This window comes from Sapajus apella, unplaced genomic scaffold (genome assembly GCF_009761245.1).
Source record: "Sapajus apella isolate SASKATOON/1434 unplaced genomic scaffold, GSC_monkey_1.0 scaffold78, whole genome shotgun sequence".
Classification (NCBI taxonomy): domain Eukaryota; kingdom Metazoa; phylum Chordata; class Mammalia; order Primates; family Cebidae; genus Sapajus; species Sapajus apella.
The window spans coordinates 9898258-9920452 of NW_022437018.1; the positions used below are offsets into that span (position 1 = coordinate 9898258).

At 40.9% G+C, this 22195-nt stretch overlaps 1 protein-coding gene across 9 annotated transcripts in view; it reads left to right on the forward strand.

Moving 5' to 3' along the window:
- Positions 1–246: 246 nt before the first annotated feature.
- The window catches only part of MYPN (myopalladin), a 129165-nt gene continuing 107216 nt past the window's right edge, over positions 247–22195 (forward strand). For 3 of the 9 annotated variants that reach the window (XM_032252606.1, XM_032252607.1, XM_032252612.1), the window contains exon 1: positions 19964–20921. Coding sequence is in view for 3 of the 9 variants with exons in the window: in XM_032252613.1 (XP_032108504.1) it covers positions 262–389 (128 nt within the window). In the remaining 6 variants the exon portion in view is untranslated. The other 6 variants (XM_032252608.1, XM_032252614.1, XM_032252609.1 and 3 more) reach the window with 5 other exon arrangements.

A 22195-nucleotide genomic window follows, 5' to 3' on the forward strand; every position in this document is an offset into this window, starting at 1 on the left:
CGCAATTAAAATCTAACGTGAAAAGTTTCCCTTGGTCTCTTAGATTCAGGAATAAACACAGATCAGAGCATGATTCTGAGAGATGTTTTATTTTTTGCTATGAAATAGCTCTACCCTACAGAGGTGGGGAGCAGGGAGGAGAAGGGAGAGAAGTTGGAAACAAACAAGTGAGGCTCACAGGAGAAAATAGCTCCTCCACGGGGAGCCACATGTTCTGATACCCAGGGCAGCCGCATGAGGAAGCAGCCTAAAATTAGCAGGATGGGCAAGCCCAGGAAGGGAAAGCCACAGCAGCCTTCCCTGCCCTCAACAAGTGAGGTGAGGGGCTGGGAGTCCCGGCTGAAAACTATCCAATGTAGCCTTCAGAGCTCCACTGCTGCTTATGCCAGGTAAGGTTCTCCCTCAAAACTCATCTTGGGAGGTAAAAAGCCTGAGATTTCTTAAGGGGATGTCCAGGTAATTGAAATATTTAATACTGTCCAGTAAAAAGATGTCTCTAGCAATTTAATGATTAAGAGAGCAATAGATTAAGAGCATTCTTCTATTCATGCTTACTCAGGGTATTCATCTGAACTACTCACTCTCTCTTTATTGAATTAGGGCTCTCTGGGGTGTGTAGGTGCTGCTTCTTTCAAGTGCTAAAGAAGGGAGAGTGTCCTAGAAAAAAATTTTTTTTTGAGATGGAGTTTTGCTCTTGTTGCCCAGGCTGGAGTGCAATGGTGCGATCTCAGCTCACTGCAACCTCTTTCTCCCAGGTTCAAGCGATTCTCCCACCTCAGCCTCCTGAGTATCTGGGATTACAGGTGCCACCATACCTGGCTAAGTTTTAGTAGAATTTTTAGTAGAGACGGGGTTTCACTATGTTGACCAGGCCCGTCTCAATCTCCTGATCTCATGATCTGGCCACCTCAACCTCCCAAAGTGCTAGGATTACAGGCGTGAGCCACCATGCCCGGCCTAGAAAATCTTTACAGCCATGTGGGAAAAGGAATGATGAAAGGACACTGCCAAGCAATGTAAAGAAACTGCAAAGGCCGGGCGCGGTGGCTCAAGCCTGTAATCCCAGCACTTTGGGAGGCTGAGGTGGGTGGATTACGAGGTCAAGAGATCGAGACCATCCTGGTCAACATGGTAAAACCCCGTCTCTACTAAAAATACAAAAACATTAGCTGGGCATGGTGGTGCGTGCCTGTAATCCCAGCTACTGAGGAGGTTGAGGCAGGAGAATTGCCTGAACCCAGGAGGCGGAGGTTGCGGTGAGCCGAGATCGCGCCATTGCACTCCAGCCTGGGTAACAAGAGTGAAACTCCGTCTCAAAAAAAAAAAAAGAAAAAAAAAGAAACTGCAGAGGCTGGGCGTGATGGCTCATGCCTGTAATCCCAGCACTTTGGGAGGCTGAGGTGGGTGAATCACCTGAAGTCGGGAGTTCAAGACCAACCTGATCAACATGGTAAAACCCCGTATCTACTAAAGAATACAAAATTAGCTGGGTGTGGTGGTGCATGCCTGTAATATGCAGGCATAATCCCTTGAACCTGGGAGGCGCAGGTTGCGGTGAGCTGAGATCACACAGTTGCACTCCAGCCTAGGTAACAAAAGTGAAACTCTGTCTCAAAAAAAAAAAAAAAAAAAAAAAAAGGAAAGAAAAGAAACTGCAGAGCCAGAAAGGAAAGATCAGAGATAATACAAATAGGACTCGGTGGGCAACAGTGTGCTTTTTTTCATGAATGAGGTGCAAAACAGTTGAGCTGATTGAGGACAGTCAACAGAATCCTGGAGGGGACCAGAATATTCTGTATTATTGTTTCCTAAAGAACTGGATCAGTGATTGATTTTACATTGCACATGAGTAACTCCCAGTCAGGGTACTGATCTATCACTCTCCATTGTTTCTGTAGTTCCTGTCTCCCATACTATAATTCATTTTAATGATGTATTACCAATTGCTTTTTGAAGTTACAACTCCTCCTTAGTGGTAAAACCTTCCAGTGCTATTAACAGAGTTTCTCAGACGGTTAATCTGAAGGAATTGTGCAATTGGGTAGCAGAAATTCAGAACTTTAAAAAAATAACTTTATTGAGACATAATTCATACATCATACAATTCACCTATTTAAAGTGTGTCAGTGGATTTTAGAAAATTTACAGAGTTGTACAACCATTGATACAATCAATTTTAGAACATTTGTATCACCCCCTCATATCCAATAGCAGTCACTCCTCTTCCTCCAACACCGTCTCACTCACAGCCCCAGGAAACCACTAATTTACTTTCTGTTCCTATAGACTTGCCTATTCTAGATATCTCACATCAACAGAATCATACAATGCATAGTCTTTTGTGAGTTTGTTTGTTTAATTTTTGAGACACAGTCTCACTCTGTTACCCAGGCTAGAGTACGGTGGTGCCATGTTAGCTTACTGCAACATCTGCCTCCCAGGTTTAAGTGATTCTCATGCCTCAGCCTCCCAGGTAGCTGGGATTACAGGCATGTGCCACTATGCCCAGCTAATTTTTGTATTTTTAGTGGAGACAGAGTTTTGCCATGTCGGACAGGCTGGTCTTAAACTCCTGGCCTCAAGTGATCCTCCCACCTTGGACTCCGAAAGTGCTGGGATTACAGGTGTGAGCCACTGCGCCTGGTCTGTTTTTTGTTGGTTTTTAAGAGGATGCTTAAATGTGTGAGTAGAAGTTGTTGAAGTATCAACTGTTGATTCACCCTAAAGAGGATCTGTGATTGTTTCCAGTCTCTGTTTTCAGTGAATGTTTATAACCCATTACTCTAAGATTGTTCAGTTATATATTGTCAGTACTTGAGTGTTATATATAATGAAATGATTAATACATGGTTTACAGTAATGATAATTTTTATTTAATTATAATCTTGGATATGACCTGATGGAATGAAGTGCATCCATTTAGGATATCATTAGAAAACTCATATGGGACACAGCCTAAGGTTTTAGTAAATAATAAATGAAGTAAGATGTAGCATGTCTAGAGCAGTGCCTTGCAGGTATTAGATTATTAGTAAATAGGAATATTTTCCTCCATCCTACTTCAGTGTTAGACACATACTCATGTTATAAAACCTACAGAGCAGATTTGAAAAAAACAACGTAGCAGAGTGCTTTGAAATACTACTCAATTATCATTCTTTTTTCTTTTTTTCTTTTTGAGACAGAGTCTCACTCTCTTGTTGGAGTACAGTGATGCAACCTTGGCTCACTGCAACCTCTGCCTTCTGGGTTCAAGTGATTCTCCTGCCTCGGCCTCTCAAGTAGCTAGGATAACAGGCGCCAGCCACCACGCTTGGCTAATTTTTTTGTATTTGTAGTAGAGACAGAGTTTCACCATGTTCATCAGGCTGGTTTTGAACTCCTGACCTCAAGTGATACACCCACCTCGGCCTCCCAAAGTGCTAAGATTACAGGCATCAGCCACCGTGCCCAGCCTTAATGAGCACTTATTAAAACAGGGAAGGTAGATATAGTCATGAATAAGGGCATTAAAGAGATGTGACATTTTTTCATAAAGGCTGGGGAAAATAGTTTCATATCCTGGACTAGGAGGCATCAATTATAATTTCAAGTTTGAACTAATATCAATTATAATCTTAGATAACCAACTTACTTTCTCTGGTCTTTATCTATATCACCAAACTAGGAATGATAACACTGGATTATAGCTAAAATGTTGCACCCATTGTTCATACTGTAAAACTACCTTATGTCTCCAAGACATACCTGCCTTGTGTTTATTTCATGCTAAAGGTGACACATTGAATTATAGAATTGTTTCTTTTTTTTTTTTTTTTAATAGAATTGTTTCTTAGGGAAATCCAGTTGGTTAACTGTCATAAGACTTTGCAGCTTATAATTACACTGATGAAATTACCAAGTTTCATTGTCTGGTGTTCAGCTTTTCAAACTCAGAAACTTAATATATATATTTTCCAAAATTCTTAGAGTGATCCAGGCCCTTAGCAAAGCACTCACATTAACCAAATTCCCAAGAGAGTACTATATCAGCCAGAATTTCAATTTATTACTTTACAATGAGAAAAATAGTTTTAAAGCAAACCAAATAGTATGTTGTGTTAAAAATCAGCTTTTCTTTTCTATACCAGGAAACTTGTTTTTTAAAAAAACTAAATTGAAATTAGAATGGTGCTGGGTGGGCATGGACTGGAGAAAGGCAGGTAATTGATTATGGCATCTTGTCAGCATTAGCCTGGGCTCCCAGCTTCACCATCAGGAGCAGATAGGGCTCTCTTGAATGGACAGTGTTGATTCTTTATTCTCTGAGTTCTCTTTCCTACCTGTCATTCTATTACCTCCTAATATATAGATATATGCATATTTATACTTACATATAAAGACATATAACATATGCACATACATACATATACACCATCAACTAGACTACAGCCCAATTTTTGTTTGTTTGTTTTTTGTTTTTTTTTTGAGATGGAGTTTTGCTCTTGTTGCCCAAGCTGGAGTGCAATGTTGCGATCTCGGCTCGTTGCAGCCTCCGCCTCCCAGGTTCAAGCAATTCCCCTGCCTCAGCCTCCTGAGTAGCTGGGATTATAGGCATGCGCCATCACACCTGGCTAATTTTGTATTTTTAGTAGAGACGGGGTTTCACCATGTTGGTCAGGCTGGTCTCAAACTCCAGACCTCAGGTGATCCTCCCTCCTCGACCTTCCAAAGTGCTGGGATTACAGGTGTGAGCCACTGTGCCCAGCCAAGTTTTTTTGTTTGTTTTAGACAGGGTCTTGCCCTGTCGCTCAGGCTGGAGTGCAGTAGTGCAATCTCAGCTCATTACAACCTCCACCTCCCAGGCTCAGGTGATCCTCCCACCTCAGCCTCCTGAGTAGCTGGGACTACAGGCACCTGCCACTATGCTGGCTAATTTTTGTATTTTTGGTAGAGATGAGGTTTCACCATGTTGCCCAGGCTGGTCTCGAGCTTCAGGGCTCAAGTGATCTGCCCACCTTAGCCTCCCAAAGTGTTGGGATTACAGGCATGACCAACCATGCCCGGCCTAGACTGCAGCCCAATTTTGGTTTTTTTTTTCCCTTCTTTTGATATCCTTGAGGCATTCTCTTTTTTTGATGTGGAGGACGAGTTTTACTATTTTGTTCTCTTTATAAAAATAAACAATTTTATTAGATGTTTTTGTTTTCTGGGCGCGGTGGCTCACCCCGGTAATCCCAGCACTTTGGGTGGCTGAGGCAGGCGGATCACCTGAGGTCAGAAGTTCGAGACCAGCCTGACCAATATGGTGAAACCTCGTCTTTAAAAAAAAAAGTTTTTGTTTAGTGCAGCAAAAAAAAAAAAAAAAAAAAAAAAAAAATTACAAGAGAAAAATCACCTGTAATTCACTCCCTGGCTATTATTAACATTTTAAGCACTTGTAATCCCAGTGTTGGGAGCCCGAGGCAGCTGGATTGCCTGAGCCCAGGAGTTTAAGGGTGCAGTGAGCTATGATTGTGTCACTGCCCTCCAGTCTGGGCAACAGAGCACAACTCTGTCTCTAAAACAAACAAACAAACAAAGAGAATATTTTACTCCAGAATTTTAAAAAATAAAGTGGAGTCGAGTCATAAGTACTGTTTTGAAAACTGGTGAAAAAAATTTTACATATCATCTTTCCATGTTAAGAAATGTATGTTGTTTCCAGTTTTTTGCTGTTACAAGCAGTTCTTTTTTTTTTTTTTTTTTTTTTCGCTCTTGTTACCCAGGCTGGAGTGCAATGGTGCAATCTCGGCTCACCGCAACCTCCGCCTCCTGGGTTCAGGCAATTCTCCTGCCTCAGCCTCCTGAGTAGCTGGGATTACTGGCACGCGCCACCATGCCCAGCTAATGTTTTGTATTTTTAGTAGAGACGGGGTTTCACCATGTTGACCAGGATGGTCTCGATCTCTTGACCTCGTAATCCACCCACCTCGGCCTCCCAAAGTGCTGGGATTACAGGCGTGAGCCACCACGCCCGGCCTACAAGCAGTTCTTGATGAACATCCTTATAAATACAGGAATGCTAGTTGTTCTTTTCTTAAGGCACATCAAATTATATGCATTATTCACGATATGTTGATTTTCTAGTTAAATTTTCAGAGTGTAGGAATGCTCTATGATGCTTCCATGTGTTTTCTATAAAATCAAATTCTTCCATAATTATGTCACTTTATTTTGTGTCATGTTTAAGATTTAAATCCTTTGTATATCATTTCATTCTTACACTCATTGTAAATTTCCTGAAGTAAGCAAAACAGTTTCCTCACTTTTCTATAACTAAAAAGTGAGGTAACTGAAGCATGTAGAATGATTCACCCAAGGCTCTATAGCTAGTGAGAGACAGAACTGGGGCTAGAACCTGCATGTTTTCTTGGATCAGTGGTTTCCAACTTGTGAGCAAGACCCCTGGAGGGCTATTAATTGTAATGGGCCCGCTAATCCATGAGTACATCAAAGATTATCGGAAAACAGATGATTTTTTTTGGATTTTCTTTTTTAAATAGAGATAAAATCTCACCATGTTGCTGAGGCTGGTCTCCCATGAACCCTTAAGTTCAGGTGATCCTCCTGCCTTGGCCTCCCAAAGTGGCGGGATTATAGGTGTGAGCCACCGGGTCCAGTTGTCTATAATATTTTTACATGTTGGAAAAAGGAGGGCTCATCCCAACCTTGAAAAGGTTAGAAACCAGTGCTTTTGACCTTGCTAAGTTTTATTATATTTACTCTCAAGAATTATAAAATGGCTTAAAACTCTTCACAAAATCATGGTTCTAAAAATGTAGCTGTTGAGGGGGGGCAAAAAAATAAATAAGTAAAAATATACCTGTTACGAGAAAGGGGTCCCGATCCAGACACCAAGACAGTGTTCTTGGATCAAGAAAGAATTCAGGGTGTCCTTAGAGTAAAGTAAAAGCAAGTTTGTTAAGAAAGTAAAAGAATAAAAAAATATCTACTCTGTAGGCAGAGCTGAGTATACATAAACTGGGTATACATATCGCTCTTTCTGCTTGTTTGTTTTTCTGGATCATACTTATTTTTACTTTTATTGTTTAGAGACAGGCTGTCACTATGTCGTCCAGACTGAACTCAAATTCCTGGGCTCAAGTGATCCTCCCACATCAGCTTCCCAAGTAGCTGGGACTACAGGTACGTGCCAACACACGTGGCCATTCTGGATGCTGCTTTGTAAACTTTTAAGACAAAATCCTCTGGAGGTCTTCAGGGCTAAACAAGGGGTGGATTATTCATGGGTTTCCCAGGAAAGGGGTAGATATTTCCCAGAACTGAAGGTCCCTCCACTTTTTAGACTACCTAGGGAAACTTCCGATGATTGCCAAGGCATTTGTAAACTGTCACGGTGGTGATGAGTGGGAGTGTCTTTTAGCATGCTAATGTACTATAATTAGCATATGATGAGCACTGAGGACAACCAAAGGTCACTTTCATTGCCATCTTGGATTTGGTGAATTTTGGCTGGCTTCTTGGCCACACCCTGTTTTATCAGCAGGGTCTTTAGTCCTGTATCTTGGGAAACCAGTCCTGCCGACCTTCTATCTCATCCAGTGACTAAGAATGCCTAACCGCCTGGGAATGTGGCCCAGTAGGTCTCAGACTTTTTTTTTTTTGAGGCGGAGCTTTGCTCCTGTTGCATAGGCTGGAGTGCAATGGCGTGATCTCGGCTCACTGGCAATCTCTGCCTTCTAGGTTTAAGTGATTCTCCCGAGTAGCTGAGACTACAGGCGCCCACCACCATGCCCAACTTGTATTTTTATTAGAGACAGAGTTTCACCATGTTGGCCAGGCTGGTCTCCTGACCTCAGAGGATTCACCCTCCTTGACCTTCCAAACTGCTGGAATTATAGGTGTGAGCCACCACGCCCGGCCTTGGTCTCACCCTTATTTTACCCAGCCCCTATTTGAGGTGAAAGTTGCTCTGGTTCAAACACCTCCGACATAGATAGCAGCATTTTATCCCAAGCAAAATTGCCTTCCTGATATGTAAATTACGCGTCTCTGATAAAATCTTACTGGGTCTTATACTTAAAGTTTAGCACTTTCAAAGAAAACAAAAAGCCGGGCGCGGTGGCTCACGCCTGTAATCCCAGCACTTTGAGAGGCCGAGGCGGGTGGATCACGAGGTCAGGAAATCGAGACCATCCTGGTCAAAATGGTGAAACCCCGTCTCTAGTAAAAATACAAAACATTAGCTGGGCATGGTGGCGCGTGCCAGTAATCCCAGCTACTCAGGAGGCTGAGGCAGGAGAATTGCCTGAACCCAGGAGGCGGAGGTTGCGGTGAGCCGAGATTGCGCCATTGCACTCCAGCCTGGGTAACAAGAGCGAAACTCCGTCTCAAAAAAAAAAAAAAGAAAACAAATAGGTGGCTGTGACTATGTAAAATATAAGGCATGGGGGTCAGGTGTGGTGGCTCAGGCCTGTAACCCCAGCACTTTGAGAGGCAGAGGTGGGTGGATCACTTGAGGTCAGGAGTTCAAAACCAGCCTGGACAACATGGTGAACCCCCATCTCTACTAAAAATACAAAAATTGGACATGGTGGCAGGTGCTGTAATCCCAGCTACTAGGGAGGCTAAGGCCTGAGAATCACTTGAACTTGGGAGACGGAGGTTGCAGTGAGCCAAGATCACACATTGTACTCCAGCCTGGACTACAGAGGGAGACTTTTTAAACACAAAGAAGAAAATATAAGGCATAAGGCCAGGCGCAGTTTGGGAAGCTGTGGCGGGTGGATTGCTTGAGCTCAGGAGTTCCAGATCAACCTGGGCAACATGGTAAAACTACTTCTCTATAAAAACACAAAAATTACTGGGTGTGGGTATGGTGGCGCACATCGGTGGTCCCAGCTACTCAGAAGGCTGAGGTGGGAAGATTGCTTGAGTCTGGGAGGTTGAGGCTGTAGTGAGAAGAGATTGCTCTACTATGCTGCAGCTTGGGTGACAGAGTCAGACCCTGTCTCAAAAAAAAAATGTATAAGGCGTGAAAGAGAGTACATATGAATAAATAATTCTTTCTTGCCATAATTTGTAGAAGCATCCTGTGCACTGTGGCAAGGTGGGAGAGCCAATCACAAATCACACTGCAGACCAGAGTCTCCTGCCTCCCATCTGAAGTACCAGCCATTTACAACTCAACAAACTGAGTACTTAGAACCAGCCTAACTAATGTGGATCCTCCAGGCAGAACAATTACAGAGTCTCACTTCAGAGACTAATTGGAAGTGAATAATTTAAAGAATCTTCCCCTAAGCTTTTTTTTTTCTTCTTTTTTTTGAGACATATTCTCACTCTGTTGTCCAGGCTGGAGTGAAGTGGTGCGATCTCAGCTCACTGCGACCTCCTCCTCCCAGGTTCAAGCAATTCTCCCCTCTCAGCCTCCTGAGTAGCTGGGATTACAGGCACATGCCACCACGGCTGGCTAATTTTTGTATTTTTTTAGTAGAGACAGGGTTTCATCATATTGGTCAGGCTGGTCTCGAACACCTGAACTTGTGATCCACCTGCCTCGGCCTCCCAAAGTGCTGGGATTACAGGCATGAGTCACCGTGCCTGGCCCCCTAAGCTTTCTTTAAAGACAAAACATTTTGAATGTTCATAAGCATAGGTTACATGGAACTAAGAGTAGCAAGGCAAAGTCCTAGGGACAGAAAGTAGAATGGTGGTTGCCAGCAGTTGGGGGAAGAGGGGAATAGAAGGAATTATTGTTTAACAGATACAGAGGTTCGATTTTACAAGATGAAAAAGGTTCTGGAGATGGGTGGTGACAATGGTTAAAATGGTAAATTGTATGTTATGCATATTTTACCACAATTCAAAATGGAAAAAAAGATTGTTACCTGGAGATCAGATTTCAAAATAAATTTTGTTTTGGACTTTTACTCACAAAATTGAAATAGAACAGAATTATGCTAAGACAGTTCATTATTAGGTATGAATTTGATTCAGAGATCGGCGAAAGATAATATATACCAATCAACCGATATTTCTTTTTTTTAATTTTTTTTTAAAGATGGGGTTTCAGCATATTGGTCAGGCTGGTCTTGAACTCCCGACCTCAGGTGATCCGCCCGCCTTGGCCTCCAAAGTGCTTGGATTACAGGTGTGAGCCACCACGCCCGGCCTCAACCAATATTTTTAATAATTCCCAAATCACGACATCCCATTTATGGGGACAAGATTCACCAAAGCCTGAAGATATATAAAATAAATACTGGTCTGGGCAAATAATAACTCTTAATACTCTAGTATTGAGTTGCCATGTAACTCTAAGTCAATTGTTCTTTCTGTATGTCAGTTTTCTCATATGTGAAACATGAGTATTAAAGCAGATCTGAATTTGGGAGGCCTAGATGGGCAGATCACAAGGTCAGGAGTTCGAGATCAACCTGGCCAATATGGTGAAATCCCGTCTCCACTGAAAATACAAAAATTAGCCAGGTGTGGTGGCAGGTGCCTGTAGTCCCAGCTACTCAGGAGACTCGTTGAAGCAGAAGAATCACTTGAACCCATTGATGGAGGTTGCAGTGAGCCAAAATCGCACCACTGTACTCCAGCCTGGGTGACAGAGTGAGACTCCATCTCAAAAAAAAGAAAAAAAAAAGGCCGGGCGCGGTGGCTCAAGCCTGTAATCCCAGCACTTTGGGAGGCCGAGGCGGGTGGATCACAAGGTCAAGAGATCAAGACCATCCTGGTCAACATGGTGAAACCCCGTCTCTACTAAAACTACAAAAAATTAGCTGGGCATGGTGGCGCGTGCCTGTAGTCCCAGCTACTCAGGAGGCTGAGGCAGGAGAATTGCCTGAACTCAGGAGGCGGAGGTTGCGGTGAGCCGAGATCGCGCCATTGCACTCCAGCCTGGGTAACAAGAGCGAAACTCCGTCTCAAATAAAAAAAAAAAAAAAAAAACAAACAAAAAAAAGCAGATCTGCTGACAACTCTGATGATAAATAACTACTTTAGAAAACAAAAAAGTTATTCAAGCATAATATTTTTGATAATATTTGGGCATTTGAATATAATAGGATTTAAAACATTGCCATTCTTTGTATTTGCCATCTGTCCCAGTTCATCATCATTATCCTTAAGAGCATTTATTTGGAAGAACTGAATCTGCTTTGTCTTATTCTACATGAGAGTGTTTATATGCATTCACTGGTAGTCTATAAGATAATTCACAATCATAGAAAGGTTAGGATATTCCTCACTTTCCTAGATTTCTCTCTTCTAAATCACTTAACCTTAACAATAATTTTGTTGGTCTATGTTGAATAACAAGCTTATGCTGACATCCTTTTTTTTTTTTTTTTTTTTTGAGACAGAGTTTCGCTCTTGTTGCCCAGGCTGGAGTGCAATGGCGCGATCTCGGCTCACCACAACCTCCGCCTCCTGGGTTCAGGCAATTCTCCTGCCTCAGCCTCCTGAGTACCTGGGATTACAGGCATGCGCCACCATGCCCAGCTGATTTTTTGTATTTTTAGTAGAGACGGGGTTTCACTATGTTGACCAGGATGGTCTCGATCTCTTGACCTCGTGATCCACCCGCCTTGGCCTCCCAAAGTGCTGGGATTACAGGCGTGAGCCACCGCGCCCGGCCCGCTGACATCCTTTTATAGATCAGATAAGAATAAGATATTTACCAATACCCTCAATTATTATTTTCCTGTCACAAAGCACATAGCATAAAGTGAATATACTGCTCCGATATTTGTCACCGCTCTACTTATTTGACTAAAGAAGGATTGTTTGATACCTGGTTGTCAGATCAAATTATGATTTAAATCCTTTAGCTATGTTTAGCTCTTTGGCAGTAGGTGAGTCAAGAACATAGAATTCAGAAGCATATGGTTTAGGAGCATGGTAACTAGATATGAAGCATTTTACCTCTATGTTACCAGTGTGAATCTGAGCTTGATTACTACTGGTGCTCTATACAAGATGTAAGTGATCTGATTTGCATCTCTAATGAAGCACCCCATGTTACAAAAACTCATCACCGTTGGCACTTGCTGTCAGCCTCCGGTTAGAAGCCAAGGACTGAATCAGTCTGGAAACCTGAACTGCTGCTGTGTCTGACTCATCATTCTAGGTGGCCCATTCAGCCTTTGGCCTTTCCTTGGAGTTTATAGCTCAGTGCAACTGGGTGTGCTCCACTCTGTGACTTCACAAAGTGAACTAAAAAATGTTTATTTAAAATAAATGTATCTTTATAATAGTAATGAATGATAAGAGAGGCGGTTAACATTTATTGACCACTTGCTAGGAGCCAGCCATTGTTCTAAGAGTATTAACTCACTTAAGTCTCACAGCATTCCCATGATATTTTCCTCTTTTAGAGAGATGAGAAGACTGAGACACAAAGAGATTAAATAACTTGCCTAACGTTTCTCACGTAGTATGTGGCGGAGTTGGAGTACAGCTCAAAATACTAAACGACTCTCTGGCTAATTATGGCATTTATTTGATTTTCTCTTTTATCATCTTACTATATAGCTGATTTAAAAAAAAAAATCTGTGTCCAAACCAAATGGGGTGTATATCAATTTCCCAATTTTAAAATTGTTCATCTTTCAGTACTAGCTTTTTTATTATTTGCTTCCAAAAGAGGTGATATCGCTTTTTTAAATTTAATTCACATACATCATTATTCTGAATTTAAGGTCCTTAAAGATCTCGATTTTAGTCTGGGCATGGTGGTTCATGCTTGTAATCCTAGCACTTTGGGAGGCCATGGTGGGCAGATTGCCTGAGCTCAGGAATTCCAGACTAGCCTGGGCAACAAGGTGAAACCCTGTCAATACTAAAAATACAAAAATTAGCTGGGCATGATGGCGGGCACCTGTAATCCCAGCTACTCGGGAGGCTGAGGTGGGAGAATCTCTTGAACCTGGGAGGCGAAGGTTGCAGTGAGCCAAGATTGTGCCTCTGCACTCCAGCCTGGGCAACAGAGCAAGACTCTATCTCCAAAAAAAAAAAAAAATCTCAATTTTACTATGGCTTTTATGCTTATCTGTCTTTATATTCAAGTTAATCATGGCATTTGGAAACGTTCTCTGCCCTTTGCTTTCTAAATTAATAGATTTAGAATCTAAATTAATTTGAGAGTATAAAATAAAATAAATTTCTGTCAATCACTTTATTCCAACACACAGTTCACATGATTCGTGAACAATTGACAAACAGGCAGTGCAGCTACTTCTTATTATTAACAAAGTAATTAGATTATTTCACCCACTATTACCACAAAATTAGAAAGCAGATTAGAAATTTTTTGGCCAGGCGCAGTGGCTCATGCCTGTAATCCCAGCACTTTGGGAGGCTGAGGCGGGTGGATCACAAGGTCAGGAATTCAAGACCAGCCTGGCCAACACGGCGAAACCCGTCTCTACTAAAATTACAAAAATTAGCTGGACGTGGTGGCAGGCGCCTATAATCTCAGCTACTCGGGAAGCTGAGGCAGGAGAATTGCTTGAACCTAGGAGGCGGAGGTTGCAATGAGCCAAGATCGTGCCATTGCACTCCAGCCTGGGTGACAAGGGCAAGACTCCGTATCGAAAAAAAAAAAATGTTGCCGGGCGCGGTGGCTCAAGCCTGTAATCCCAGCACTGTGGGAGGCCGAGGCGGGCGGATCATGAGGTCAAGAGATCGAGACCATCCTGGTCAACATGGTAAAACCCCGTCTCTACTAAAACTACAAAAAAATTAGCTGGGCATGGTGGCACGTGCCTATAATCCCAGCGACTCAGGAGGCTGGGGCAGGAGAATTGCCTGAACCCGGGAGGCGGAGGTTGCGGTGAGCCAAGATCGCGCCATTGCACTCCAGCCTGGGTAACAAGAGTGAAACTCCGTCTAAAAAAAAAAAAAAAAAGAAAAAAAGAAAAAAAAAATGTTTTGAAAATCTGGGTCTTTATTTTATATTTTCCATAGTAGCTAGGTAAGAAGTTTTTAATACACTAAGTGACCTTTAAAATAAAGTTCATGGGCCAGATGCGATGGCTCACGCCTGTAATCCTAGCACTTTGGGAGGCAGAGGTGGGTGGATCACCTGAGGTCAGGAGTTCAAGACCAGTCTGGCCATAATGGTGAAACCCCATCTTTAAAAAAAAAAAAAAGAAGAAGAAGAAAAAAAAAAGAAAAAGAAAATAAAGTTCATGAAGCAATTAGATATGTTTCAATGAACACATACATTAATCTGGTTCTCACAGTTTTCTTAAGACTTAGTAAAATAATATTTGTAGTAATTACTGTTTAGAGACATAAAATAATCTATAACCACCTTTTAATGTTTCTTTTCATTGCCTTCTATACCCAGTTACTCAAAGCTGTTGTAAGTCTCACTTGGTACACATTTATTGCTCTAGTTTTGCTGATAGATAACATTTGGGATGCCCCCCAAAATAGCACTCATCAGACTAAATTAATAATGTCAACTTGAAAATCTGTGTTTTACTGCTGGCTACATGGACATGCAGCATGGCCTTTCTATCACGTAACCTTCTAAATAATCATAACGAAGACCAATTTCAAGGGCAGCAGTGTGGTTTTGTTTTTGCTGTTGTTGTTTTTATTGGTGTGTAATAATGAATATGTGATTGTAGATAACTTCAGATGTCTACTTAAAACAGTAACTACAGCCTGGCCAACATGATGAAACCCTGTCTCTACTAAAAATACAAAAATTAGCTGGGCATAGTGGCACACGCCTGCAATCCCAGCTACTCAGGAGGCTGAGACATGAGAATCACTCGAACTCGGGAGGCGGAGGTAGCAGTGAGCCAAGATCATGCCACTGCACTCCAGCCTGGGTGACAGAGCAAGACTCTGTCTCAAAAAATTTAAAAAAGTAACTAATGATTTGCAGACAGAGATGCACAGAGAGAATTGCTTATTATATATTGTTGCTTCAATTCCTTTATTTCTTTGACTAGTGAGAGACAGTGAATCATCTGGATTTCCAAGGACTTGGAAACACTTTGGAGGAAGTCACGAAATCAAGGTAATCCCAATATCACCAGATGTCTACATGTTGTTACTTTGCATCTTCTGCGGTTTTTTTCCAAATAGGTTTCTGAATGCATTACTAATGAGTGTGCAAGCCTCTGAAATGTGGCGTGGTGTAGCAGACAAGAGCTGGGCTTCAGCGTTGTGTAAATCTTAGGTGTGAATCACAGCTCTGAGTGGCTTTGTGCAATTTCTTCTCTGATCTTGTCTCCTTCTCTATATAAAAGGATAATAATATAGTATACCTTGGACAATCTCAACGTATGCTTCCTGAGACTTTTTCAGATCCTTGAATTTGCAAAAACCACAGTAGTATATAATTTTTTCAGTTTCATTCTTCATAAAATAGGGATAATGACCTATGCTTCCCGGGTTGTTGTAGTAAACTAAGTAACGAATTAAATATGAACAACAAAGCTTGGTTGATGTGGATGCTGGGCTGAGGTAAGCTAGGGTGGCTCAGGGAGCTAAATAATTCATTCTGGCTTATCTGCCTTTCCAAAATAAGTCCAGTTTGGAGTCAGTCACAAATAGTTGAAATTTTGATTGAAATTAGAGACTATTGTGTGTGTTTTAAGTGTACTGTTTATTTCTGGGCAAACAGGAAACAGTCTGTGGCTTAAGCTGGGATCCCCAAAACCAGCGTATGAGAATGAACAGAACTGCCTATCAGCTATGAGGATCAGAATCAAGAAGCACAAAACTCATCAGAAGTAGCATATGGAAGCAAGAAAGAGCCTGATCTTTGTGGGGTGGATAGAAAGCCAGGACCTTATGTAAAATAAAGGTTGGGCAAAAGTAGTCAGGAAAAATAGTAGTAAGCCAGTTTAGAAGGAGGTAAAAGTATGAAAACTTCTCTTATGAGCACCTAAGGAAGAACTCTTGGCCAAGGTGGTCACTGAAAACAGCACAAGTCTTTTTCAAAAGCAAGAGTTCCCCTGTACCAGTTATCTCAAGAATTATAAGCATCCATTGAGCCAAAAGCACATATAGTTCCTCAGTTTGTGACTGGTGCATGGTGAACATACAATCATTTTTAGCTCCTTTCTTCATTTGATGAAGAAAGACAGGGCAGGCAGGGGCACCTGGCTTCTGCTGCCACCACCCCCCGCTTTCTTTTTTAACATTTGATTTAGTTCTTAATAGCATTTTCGTGTTAAACAAATATCATAGCCATTAATGATAATTACATCAGTTAATGTTGCTGAGAGTCTGGCCATTTGTTCTTTCCTGGCACATAATGAATGTTCAGTAAATATGTGTTGTTAGACTGAATAATTTAGGACAGTTTATACATCATTTTTATGGCATGCCACAGACAAATATGTGTTGTGTACCTACTTTGTGTCATACCTTGAGATAAAAACTGCGTGACCAAAAAAGAAAAAATTTTTGTAGCTTCAATTCTCAAAAAGTTGATCTAGTTGAGTAGATAATACATAAATAAAGACCTGGTTTAATTCAGCTATATGAGAAATGCTGCAACAAGTAGTTGTTTAGTTACATAATAAGTGGAGGTAGGCTGGGCGCGGTGGCTCATGCTGGAATCCCAACACTTTGGGAAGCTGAGGCAGGCGGATCACCTGAGGTCAGGAGTTTGAGACCAGCCTGACCAACATGGTGAAACCCTGCCTCTACTAAAAATTCAAAACTTAGCGTGGCGTGGTGGCATGTACCTATAATCCCAGCTACTAAGGAGGCTGAAGTAGGAGAATCACCTGAACCTGGGAGCTGGAAAGTTGCAGTGAGCTGAGATTGCGCCACTGAACTCCAGCCTGGGCGACAGAGTGAGACTCCCTCTCAAAAAAAAAAAAAAAAAAAAAAGGTGGAGTGACAGTGAACAAAGGCATGGGATAAAGAGAAGGCAAGGACATACTGGTGGAACATTTGGGCTGGAGATAGGTAACTGTGTGGAAGAGCGGCAGGTAAGATCAGAATGGTGGTTTGTATTTCCTAGGATTGGGATGCTCACATTTCTGATTATACCAAAGCTTTTCTTATTCTTGAGGAAAATTTGCACAATATTGTCAGGCCAGTGGACTTATCTACAGATAGATTTATACCCAGCTAAATTTATCCCAATTGTGATAACTTTTTGTGTTTAACTTCACTGTAATATTATCTGCTTACTTGCCCCTTTGAGTGACATTCTCATCTGCATTTCAAACTAAAGCTCACCGTCTAGCCTGAAAGATGAAAGGAAAGGAGGCCTAAGATATTTAACACATGTGATAATTACATTGAATCATGAATCTTTGGGCTGTTTTAATCCATTCTTTTTTTTCCCCCATTTATTTATTTTATTGCATTTTAGGTTTTGGGGTACATGTGAAGGACATGCAAAATTGTTGCATAGGTACACACGTGGCAGTGTGATTTGCTGCCTTCCTCCCCATCACCCACATCTCCCCTTGCTATTTCTCCCCAGCTCCCCACCCCCCACCATCCCTCCCCTATTTCCCCCAAACTGACCCCAGTGTGTAGTGCTCCCCTCCCTGTGTCCATGTGTTCTCATTGTTCAACACCTGCCTATGAGTGAGAACATGCGGTGTTTGATCTTCTGCTCTTCTGTCAGTTTGCTGAGAATGATGGTTTCCAGGTTCATCCATGTCCCTACAAAGGACCCAAACTCATCGTTTTTGATGGCTGCATAATATTCCATGGTGTATATGTGCCACATTTTCCCTATCCAATCTATCGTTGATGGGCATTTGGATTGGTTCCAGGTCTTTGCTATTGTAAACAGTGCTGCAATGAACATTCATGTGCATGTGTCCTTATAGTAGAACGATTTGTAATCCTTTGGATATATACCCAGTAATGGGATTGCTGGGTCATTTTTTAATCCATTCTTAATAGCAATTTGGAGATGAGCAAAATGGATGAAAAAGCAAAACAAAAAGATTTTGCAGGGCTTCCTGCTGCCTTTATTCGCCAGGAAGTTTGCTGACTCAGGAAAACGCCAAACTTATAGATTCGTGTGCAAATAAAAACGTGAACTTGGATAAGGATATAAGATACAAATTTATTTTGAATTTTCCATGATCTGTGTTTTCCAAGCTCTTCTTCTGTACTCTTCCCTCCTTGACAACAGGTTCATTCCATTTGGCATTTACTATTTTCCTGACAAATTGTATGTAATAAGATGGTAACTTCCCAGAAGTGTGTATTAGCCATTGCTATTTTTGTCAACCAATTTTACTGAGTCTTCTTTGTGAAAATAGCCCTAGAGCTTAGTCATATGCTATTTTTCTGTTCCCTTCATGTTTCTACTAAACACAAAGTCAATAAAACTAAAGCGATATCTTTAATAGTCTGCTTGCCCATCAACACATATGAAAATCATGATGAATTTCCCCCTTTGAGTGAGTTCTGATTTTTGAACTAATATTAAAAATTATTCTTCATGAGAAAGCAGTGGGGGCCATTGAAAAGAGAGTAAATTCTAAACTAAAAGGCTTAGGTTAGGCTGGGTGCAGTGGCTCATGCCTGTAATCTCAGCACTTTGGGAGGCTGAGGTGGGCAGATCACCTGAGGTCAGGAGTTCAAGACTAGCCTGACAAACATGGTGAAACCCTGTCACTACTAAAAATACAAAAATTAGCCCAGCATGGTGGTGCGCACCTGTAATCCTAGCTACTTGGGAGGCTGAGGCAGGAGAATCACTTGAACCCAGGAGGCGGAGACTGCAGTGAGCTAAGACCACGCCATTGCACTCCAGCCTAAGAAACAAGAGTGAAACTCCTTCTCAAAACAACAACACCAACAAACTCTAAAAGGCTTAGGTTTGAATCCACTCAACTGTGTAACTCACTGGTTGGGTACCTTTGGGAAAACTATGTTTCCTTAAGGTTTATTTCCTCCCAATAACATGCAGCCAACAACACTTTGCAGGGTTGCTATGTGAATTAAATGAGAATAACTTAAGCTACTCCCCAGCCTAGAATACACTTGTAAGAAATGTTATTTCCCGTTTCCTTTCCCACACATCATTAGCATTAGTGTGATTACCTGAGTCATGAGTAAGAACACTGTTTTTGGAGGTGTCGGAGCAGACCAAAAATACAATCTGTGTGGAATCACCCAGAGCCTGGTATATGGGCATATTTCTGGCTAACCTTACCAAGAAAGACTATTCAAGTTGTTATTTTCCTAACTTGTAAAAACTTTATTAACCCATGTTGCTGTGCTCAGAAATAACACCAAAACATTTAAGTTTAGTTTTGTGTGTGTATGTGTGTGTGTGTGTGTGTGTGTGTGTGTGTGTGTGTATTTTTAGTAGACACAGGACTTCACTATGTTGGTCAGGCTGGTCTACGAACTCCTGACCTTGTGATCCGCCTGCCTCAGCCTCCCAAAGTGCTGGGATTATAGGTGTGAGCCACTGCACCTGGCCTAAATTTAGTTTTAAAAGAACAAACCTCTTACATTGTTTCAGCACAATAACTATAGCAAATAGAAACAAAAAAATAGGTCTGTCATAGCATTCTGACTGCTTCCAATGTCCTATTTTTCTGCACTAATGCCTAACGCTCCAGTCTAAATATTAATTCATGTCCCCAGATAAAATATTGCATATAGAGTTTATTTGCAAGTATTTGCTTTTTTCTTTCTAAATTATCATTTCTTTTTGTTTGTTTAGTCATACAAGATAATTTCAGGGTTGGTTTCAGTCAGAAAAATTATTAAGTTAAAACCCTACATAGTGTTCCCTCAGAATATTTACTAAAAGAAAGATATGTTTTCTCTTGATTTTTACCTTTAATTTTTCACAAATATGTTGGAAATGCAATCATTTGAATATTTGCAGTAGTTATGAGCCCGGACCTAGGTTCAGTTTTGGCTCAGTCACTTACTTGTCTGGTGACCTTGGGCAAGTTTTAAACTTATTTCTAAGCCTCAAGTTTTCATCTGTAAAATGAGAATTGTAACAATACCTACTTCATAGACTGTTTTTCTTTCTTTGTTTTTTTACACGTTTAATCCACGCATATACTTCATAGACTGTTAAGGGAATCCATTACATAAAACACAACATACACAAAGAGTCTAGCATAGTGCCCAGTACATAGCTAAGCAATGTTAACTTATTTCTACCAAGACTATAGTGTATTTATGTGTTAATATAGTCATTATATTAATGTGGTAAGAAGTAGGATTTAACTGTATACTTTGAGGAATACATACAAGATAATAATTGTTCCAGATTTCATCAGTAACTTAGCCTCAGAGCGCTCCTTTAAAAAGTTCTGAATAGATTTTCTTCTTGGAAATAATACTTTTTGAAAAGTGTAAACTTTAATATGTACTACATACCAAAAGCACAAGTAAAGGAAGCTTTGTTGTGTTTTAATACAAACCACATAGCAAAACTTTAATCACCTTAAAATTAGGGGAGCAAACAGGTAGTATTGTAATAATTGATTGTTTTTCGATATTTACCTTAAGAAATGCCTTGACCATAGTCCCAGTGTGGTACTAAATAAAGATATTTACACATGTAATATGCATTCTGTGTATAGATGTCTTATGTATTCCTTATGCTTTATTCTTGAGAATTTCTTCACTACTATTTTCATTTAGTCTAAGAAGAAATCAAGAAAGCCTATTTCCTTAGTCATCTTAGTCATTATCCACCCCCACCAGCCCTCCAGGCTAAGAACATTGTGCAGACTGAGTTATTAAAGTTGATATGAAAGAGCAATCTGTTCTAAATGACTGTCCCTGGATCTGCAACGGAACCCTGTAAATACCCTTCATTACGCTGGCGGGACCGTATCACATTTCCCTTCATGCCACTTTTGTGTCTGACACAAGTTAGGCAGTGAGATTTGGACTTTAGATGATCCTGGTTGATTGATAGAGGAATGGTGCTTCTCCTGAGACAGGTAACCACAAATTTACTTCTCAGGGTAATGTTTTTAAGCGAGTATTCTGTTTATTTTTTTTAAATGTTTTTAGTTTTTAAAACTAAGTTGGTTTTGAACTTTTAAATAGTTTTAAAAAAATGTTTTTAGTTTTCCCAGACAAGCATTTTCAGTACTGTTTAGATGAAAAAGAAATTTCTGAACGATTTCATTGTCTTTTTCGATTATATTATTGTCAAGCCTTTTGTATAATATTTTCTAAAATCCACCACCAATCTATTGTTTTGGATGGTCAAGAACTTGTCTTTGCTGTGAAAATTTTTCTCATTAAAAATAGCTAAAAAATACATACCGTCTCTGTTTTTCAAAAATACCACACAGAGGTTTTGTTTGGTTTTTTTAATCTGATACTGGATCCGTTAAGATGAATCTACAAACTTCAAGCAAAACATATTGAAGCTTTGGTATATGTGAGTAATTTGTTTTAGAGAACTGGAGCCTATAGCGATATAAGAAAAATAGCAAATGCAAATATTTTATATGAATCTACTAGCGTGGAAATTCTCTCATGCTTATTGTCCAAGTGAAGACTTCCTCTGTCATAGATCTTCCAGATTCCTTGACATTCCTGTGGATCATCCCAATGTGAGTAAATTGTTTCTGTGGCTGACTGACTGAATTAAGAAAACAGCTGAAGGCAAGAACAGGATCATGTTCAAACCACAAGAAACACATGTGTTGGATGAGCCACTCAAGTTTACGGGGAAGGCTCACGGCATGTAACCAACCTTGTGTTTGCCTGCCACTTAACAAAGCTTGTGTTTAACTATGTTGGTCATTAAAAATTTTTAAAGGTTATTTTTTGTATCAATTAACTCTGATGAAATCTTGAACTGTAGGTTTGTGGTATAATGTTTACACAATTACAACTGAAGATAAGCAAGGTGGGAACTGGGTTATTTGGGAGCAGAAATTAATTTTTAAAAACTAAAATCTAAAATATGTTTGATGTGGCCAGGCGCGGTGGCTCAAGCCTGTAATCCCAGCACTTTGGGAAGCCGAGGCGGGTGGATCACGAGGTCAAGAGATCGAGACCATCCTGGTCAACATGGTGAAACCCCGTCTCTACTAAAAATACAAAAAATCAGCTGGGCATGGTGGCGCGTGCCTGTAATCCCAGTTACTCAGGAGGCTGAGGCAGGAGAATTGCCTGAACCCAGGATGCGGAGGTTGCGGTGAGCCGAGATTGCGCCATTGCACTCCAGCCTGGGTAACATGAGTGAAACTCCGTCTCA